This window comes from Microtus pennsylvanicus, chromosome 3 (assembly GCF_037038515.1).
Source record: "Microtus pennsylvanicus isolate mMicPen1 chromosome 3, mMicPen1.hap1, whole genome shotgun sequence".
Classification (NCBI taxonomy): domain Eukaryota; kingdom Metazoa; phylum Chordata; class Mammalia; order Rodentia; family Cricetidae; genus Microtus; species Microtus pennsylvanicus.
Genome location: NC_134581.1, coordinates 143,682,196 through 143,688,518, shown reverse-complemented (window position 1 = coordinate 143,688,518; position 6,323 = coordinate 143,682,196). Strand labels below are relative to the sequence as shown.

Here is a 6,323-nt window from a genome sequence, read left to right as displayed (position 1 = left end):
GGCAAACTCTAGAAGGAGCTCACACAGCTCACACAGGAGGTCCCCAGTCTGATTGGCCTCTCGGAGCCATGGGGGACTTAACCCTATCAGTTCTCCAGGCAGTGCTGCCTGCCTTGGGGGCTCCAAATTTCCTTCCTGGGGAGGGGAATGAGATGGGAGAATTCGGAGGATACTCAAGAGGGTAGAAGCTGGGGATCCCTGAATACAAGCTGAGATTTGACTCTAGACTAGAGACACCTGGGAGTTTGTGATCAAAAACCACCAAGGCTCCAATACGAGTTCCAGAAACAGAGACTATGATGTGGTGGCATACACTTTTGATGCCAGCAGGGCATCTCTCTGAGTTCAAGGCCAGCCTGGTCTATGTAGTGAGCCCAGGATAGCCAGGGCTACATAGACTCTGTCCCAAAACAAATAAAAAACAAGCACAGAGGCACATTTCCTGTTTTATGCATACATTTTATTTTTTTTATAAAAGTCAACAGTACATTGTTGATTGGAAGATTAAAGGAAGGAAAAACACCTTTAAGAAGGAGTCTCCCCTATTCCTAAGATTGTAACATATATATATATGTATGTATGTATTTATATATTTAAAAAAAGGAAATATGAAATTTATGGCCTGGACTTGATCCCCATCCCAATGCCTATCTTATGACAGAAATACATACACAGCCCCTACTCAGGGATCACAGCTCCAACTGTGAGCTATGCCCCTCTTATCACTCCCCTCCCCCCACAGCCTAGAAACCCATTGTAAAAAAAAAAAAGAGCAGACACACATACTCAGAAACACACTTCTGGGTCCCCCTCCGCATGGAGCCCCTGAAGCATGCACACACTGATACTTTCCTCACAGCTCACTCCCTTTTCCAGAGCTCCCTTGAACTGTTAGGGTCTGTTTTAAAAATTTGGTCCCTTGCCCTGAATGTCTGGAAAACAGCATGTCTGGAAACACACATGAATGCCTGTACACACACAAACACACACACACACACACCCCGCACATTCTTTTCCTTTTGAAAACAAAAGGATGCTTGGTCCTGCTTGATATCCTATTTTGGCTTAAGAATGGGGACCAAATGTCTTATTGGGCAGAGTTCAGTAGAGATTCTGTAAGGGCCACCCAGCAGGGGCAGGTATGGGTAGCGTCTTAGTCTGTGAGAGGTATCACAGGGGGCTCTCAGGGAGTGGCCCACACAAGGTGGGTACTTGCGTGAAGAGTGGGCATGGCTGCTGCCCACTCAGATCTGTTCCTTGTGCTTCACATGAGCCAGCTTCACATTCTCCGCCTCCGTGGAGGGTGGGGGCTGCTCCAGGTGGCATCCAATCATGAGCTGGTACACGAAGACGCCGGCAATGGAACCGAGGAGCGGAGAGACGATAGGTACCCACCACCAATGCCGGCCGGTCCTGGAAGGCAGACACAGGTAATCAGAGACAGGTAGGTAGGTAGGCAGGGCAGAGTAAAGACAAGCTAAGCGGAGTGAGTGGCCGCTGTACTCACGTGAAGACTTCTGGACCCCAGCCAGCTAGAGCGGTGAAAAGACGCGGGCCAAAGTCACGGGCAGGGTTGACAGCATAGCCAGAATTGAAGCCCATGGAGGTTCCAATGACCAGGACCACAAGGCCCACGGTGAAGGCCTCCAGGCCACGGGGGACAGGGTTGTTGTAGGGGTCGACAATGGCCAGCACACACACGATGAGGGAGGCCGTGCCTATGAACTAGAGAGCAGAGAGAACAAGGTGAGGCACAGTTCCTTCCCCTACCCTCTGCCTTGCCCTGGCTAATCCTAGCATGCTTGCAGTTCAGAGGGACCCTCCATGCTTTATAAAAGACCTGCCACCGTGTTCTGAGGTTGGGGTTCCCACAAACTGAGAAATCCTGCTACAACCAAGGAGTGTCGTCCAAAACAAGCCTGTTCCTCTGCATTTGCCTCACATGTCCCCAGTTCATACCTGATCAAAGAAGCCATTGACCATGTCCAAGTGTCCGGACGGGTAGGTGGCAAAGATGCCAGCTGTGCCATTGGGGCCGGAGACGATAAGTTCATTGTTGGCAAAGCCCCAGATTGCATCTGGTGACAGATTAGACGCATTGTGAGTGAGGGCAGGGCCTCCCCTCTCAGACCTGTCCTCCCCACCCTGCCAGGGGTCATGGGTCAGCATATTACTGTAGAGGCACAGAAGGCGGGGTGGGGTGGAGGGCCTGAAATTGTTGTTGCCCAACTTGTTTCTTTCCCTTAGAGCCCCCAACGTGGGTCTGAGTGTTAATGAATGAGTCATGAGCTCTGGGCCTGGGCAGGCCTCAGCTGTCATCAACGGGACTGGTGCCAACAAGTACTTAAAGAGGGAAAGTGCAGGGGAGAAGAAGGGCAGGATGGGGAATGCTTACCGTAGTACAGCCCAAAAACGATCCCAGCGCCCAAGAAGGCCCCCAGTGTCTGTGCCAGTGTATAGATGGGCAGCTTGATCCAGGGCTCACGTGCCAGGAAGCACATGGCAAAGGTCACAGCGGGGTTCAAGTGGGCTCCTGAGCAGGGATAGAACCAGTTAGCTACAGCCCACCACCATGGGGAGGCCAGGGCTCCCAGAGCTCCTCTCTTCTGGGGTGCAGAAAGGTTTGCTTAGCCCGCATGGCAGTTGGACTATGTCACAGACTGATAATCTCTGATCCAAAGGTCCCACAGCTGAGGGCACCGTTCGAACCCGCACGTGGGGATGCCCCTCTCTCTCTGCTCTTGTTGGAAATGACGGTGTGGACTTACCAGACACTTGGCCGGCCACCAAGATGGCAAGGGTGACAGCGAAGCCAAAAGCCAAGTTGATGGTGAGGAAGCCACCATGGGTGCCCCGACTGAGCACCACCTGAGCCACGGAGCCACAGCCAAACATCTGTGTCAGAAAACAGAGCAAATGAGGTCCCGTTGAGACTAGCAACACCGGCCATCAGAGAAGACAGGAGGTCCTTCCTGGAACCTAACCCAAATCCCTCCTGCTTTAATTGAGAGTCCTTCGCCCGCGATGCTACATCTTGAACACAGCAGAGCCCTGTAGAAAGACTAGTAATGGACACATGACTGGGAACCCAAAGGGTTGAACAATATTCCCGGGTTTTTCCTCAGTCCCAGAAGAGCCTGGGAGGGGCTGTCACTATAGCAGTTTCTGTCTGTGTCCTCCAGACCTAGCACACAGAGGTAGGCCACACCCTCTCCTGCCTGCATGCTGTTCCAAAGCAGAGGTCACTGTGGAAGTGATGGGGAATACGGAGAGTGGAGGGAGAACTCACTCCTGAGTCTAGAAAAGCAGAGGGCCTGGCTCTCCCTCCCCACACTCTCCCTCATCTGTCCCTATAGGCACCTCCCAGGCCAATCTTCCCCTTCCTGCTCCAGCCCTCTGCCTCCTGGATTCCCACTCAGACCTCAAGGGTCCCAAATACGAGGTTTTAAGAGGCTTTTCTCCCTAACCCCAGTGAGATCTGTTCTACCCTCCTACCCAGGATAGAGGGACTAAGAGACTAGGGTCCCTCAAGTTCAACATGTACAGGACATAACATATGTTCAAGAGGGAAAATACTCTCTACCAACTGTAAAGTGCTGTTGTCCTGAGCCTCTAGTGTCCCTCAAAGCTCCTCCAGCCCAGACCTGGGTCTCTTTCTAACATCTCCATAACTAAGTGCTATATGACCTGGGCCTGATTCCAGTACTCGGAAGGCAGAAGCAAGTAAATGTCTATGAGTTCAAGGCCAGCCTGGTCTGCTTACTGAGTTCCAAGACAACCAGGGCCATGTAGAGAGACCCTGTTTTAAAAAAAAAAGAGTGCCCTGCTGGCCAGCAGGCTGTGCTCCATTAATTCCAATAGGCCCGTGCCGTGCCATGTACTGAGTTGTTAAGCACTGATTACTATCACTCAGAAGGATGAGGCAGGGGAAGCCCGTGGCGCTGATGCGGATCAAAGGTGAGCAAGCAGGTAAAGCAAAGGTCAGAGGTGGTAAGAGTGAGTATGGGGTGGCCGCATATAGAGGTCTGGGGCACCATGCCCAGCCAGACCCTGGCCTGAGCTCAGGCTGACACCTGGCTTCATGCCAAGAAGCCTTGGGAGGAGGAGCTATCAGAGCCAGTTCCACCACCTTGGGGCTAATCTTCCTCTTCCTTCTCCACCCCCCTCACCCCAATCTCCAGGTTCTCAGCTAGCCCCTCACCCCACCCAACTATAGACTTCAGAGGGGCTTTTCTCACCTCCAGAGGCAACCTGGACTCAACACTGCAAGGTTCTGGGTCCTCAACAACAACTACACAAGCAAGCCCTCATCCATAAGGGTACCCCCTAGGCCTGCCCACCCACCCACCCGCCCCAGCTCTGCTTTCCACTGACACCTGATCCCTCCCAACTCCCTGAGCCTAGAAGCCCTCGCCACAAATCCAGCACCCTCTCTTTGCGGTCCACGATGAGCCCGGTGATCCTGGGACTCATTGAGGGCTGCTATTCTTTTAGTAGGAATTGACCTGAGACTTGGGGAGGAATAAGGAGGCCCCCTGTGGAGTGGAAGCCACCTCCCTTGTCCTTGTTGCTCCAAAACAGGTGGCAGGACTCACAAATCAAGACAGGGAACAGCAGCAAGAAGATGATAGTGCCCACCCACCCCCCACCCCCCCCCCCGTTCCCTTCTTCGCAGAGGGAAGAGAGGGAAGAGGAACAACCAATAGGCCACTAGTCTGTGAAGTCAGAGGCAAGTGTGGGCCCTCTTCTCCCCATGAAGCCTCTCGTCATTTAACTGATCTATATTACCGAGGACTGGGGGAGTGGGGAGCACTGGGGGAGTGGGAAACACTGAAACTCAACCCAGCCACTGCAAAGGAGCCACTTAATTCAGAAGAGACTCAGGGGAAACAAATGTAACGAAAGGGCCTGAACGGCTGAAAATCAGAGTAACTGGGACAGGAAATGAACACCGTAACTGCCTGTCAGACCGAAAAATGCACCCAGAGTTACCCAGAACAACTCAGGGCAAAACCGCAGAAACCTCCCCAAAACAACAGAGAGGCAGAGGAAGGAGCCAACGGCCAGCAATCCTCTGCAAAGACGCTGAAAGCAATGGGCCGCAGACAAGACCTGGTACTATGGCGTGAGGGAAATAAACTTAGACACACACACACCCATAGGGCCCTAGGGCCCTAAGTCCTCTGTCAGGGCCCTGTTTCCCTCCACAGCCGCCTATCTTCAGGACATTCTTTTCTTCCAATTTTGCTTGCAGCCCAAGAGACCTGCGCCCTCTGCCCCCACCTGTGGTAATCTGTCCTCCCTTCGCTGCAACTTTTGGACTTTCTGAGGCTTAATTATTCATTAGGGGCCAGACACCCAAGACCCAAATAACCTAATGAGGGGATCGTTTGCCTTCACTGTGTGCTGGGGCTGGGGCTCTGGGAAGCTGGAAGACTGGACAGAGAAAGGCCTGGCGGTCCCAAGCTGTAGGGGTGACCCTGCTGGCAGCCTGTGATCTGGGTCTCCAGGGGGAACGCGTTCATTCTCAAAAGTCAGGGCTGTCAGGAGCTTACTTAGAACTGTGAAGACAAGGGCTTCGGAGGTCAGCTTGACCCCTGAGGGTTAAGCCTGGAGAGCGGAGCTGGGAATCTGGTCGGGTCTGCCTTGAAAAACTGTCCCTCGGGTGAATAAGGAGTTGTGGAGCGCGGGACTGGAAAGAGAAAGGGCTGTTCATTTCCCTGCACTCACCACAAGGATGAGGGTCCCCAGGCACTCCGCCAGCGCCTGGCGAAGCAGCCGGTAGCGGATATGGAGCATCTCCCCGCAACGGTTCACCAATTCCTTCTGTCGACCCATGGCAAGGCAGCAACGCGGTCGGACGCGGGGGCGAGAAGAGACTAGCGGCGGGCACCGAGAGCGGTGGTGGCCCGGAGCCTAGGTGGCGCCCTTTTATATGCACGGGAGAGCAGCCCCGCCCGCAGAACCTCACCGCAGAGTCCTGCCGGGGCGGAGAGAGCAGCCACCACCCACCGCCCAGCCTAGGGGCGCTGGAGGGTGACAGGAGCTGGTGAGGAAGATTCGAAGGAGCTTTAAGGGTGGGTTGGCTCTGGAGGGCACTTAGGGGAAGGAGTCAATTTAGGGAAGGCGTGAAGTACTGTGAAAAAATGACCCGAAGTGAAAAAACGATCTCCTGAGTTTACAGTGAGTCTTGTGGGCATCGCCTCACGCTATGGGTGAAACCTGTAATATGTAAATACCGGAGAGGAACCAGCTTGCTACAAGATGCTACAAGCAGGTCCTCAGTCAGGCGGCTGAAAAGGAGGCTATGGGCCCCAAGTGGG

The 6,323-nt window shown here is 53.6% G+C and overlaps 1 protein-coding gene across 2 annotated transcripts; it reads right to left on the bottom strand.

The window, feature by feature from the left end:
- Positions 1-449: 449 nt before the first annotated feature.
- Positions 450-5,900, bottom strand: Aqp3 (aquaporin 3 (Gill blood group)). 2 transcript variants are annotated; one of them, XM_075968089.1, is made up of 6 exons: positions 5,731-5,900; positions 2,769-2,895; positions 2,396-2,533; positions 1,960-2,078; positions 1,508-1,725; positions 450-1,413 (listed from the first exon to the last, which is right to left on the bottom strand). In XM_075968089.1, exons 1-6 carry the CDS (start codon positions 5,836-5,838, stop codon positions 1,245-1,247), a joined length of 879 nt encoding a protein of 292 aa, XP_075824204.1. In that variant the 5' UTR covers positions 5,839-5,900; the 3' UTR covers positions 450-1,244. The 2 variants fall into 2 exon arrangements, with proteins under 2 accessions (XP_075824204.1, XP_075824205.1); XM_075968090.1 differs by lacking the exon at positions 1,508-1,725 and having other exon boundaries at positions 1,080-1,413; positions 5,731-5,891.
- Positions 5,901-6,323: the final 423 nt, after the last annotated feature.

Bases quoted from the DNA above. Each gene is read 5' to 3' on its own strand.
- Aqp3 (XM_075968089.1), bottom strand. From the start codon at position 5,838: ATGGGTCGACAGAAGGAATTGGTGAACCGTTGCGGGGAGATGCTCCAT. The intron at 2,896-5,730 runs GTGAGTGCAGGG...TTTCTGACACAG, and splicing joins TGGGGACCCTCATCCTTGTG to ATGTTTGGCTGTGGCTCCGT. The intron at 1,414-1,507 runs GTGAGTACAGCG...TCTGCCTTCCAG, and splicing joins TGGGGTCCAGAAGTCTTCAC to GACCGGCCGGCATTGGTGGT.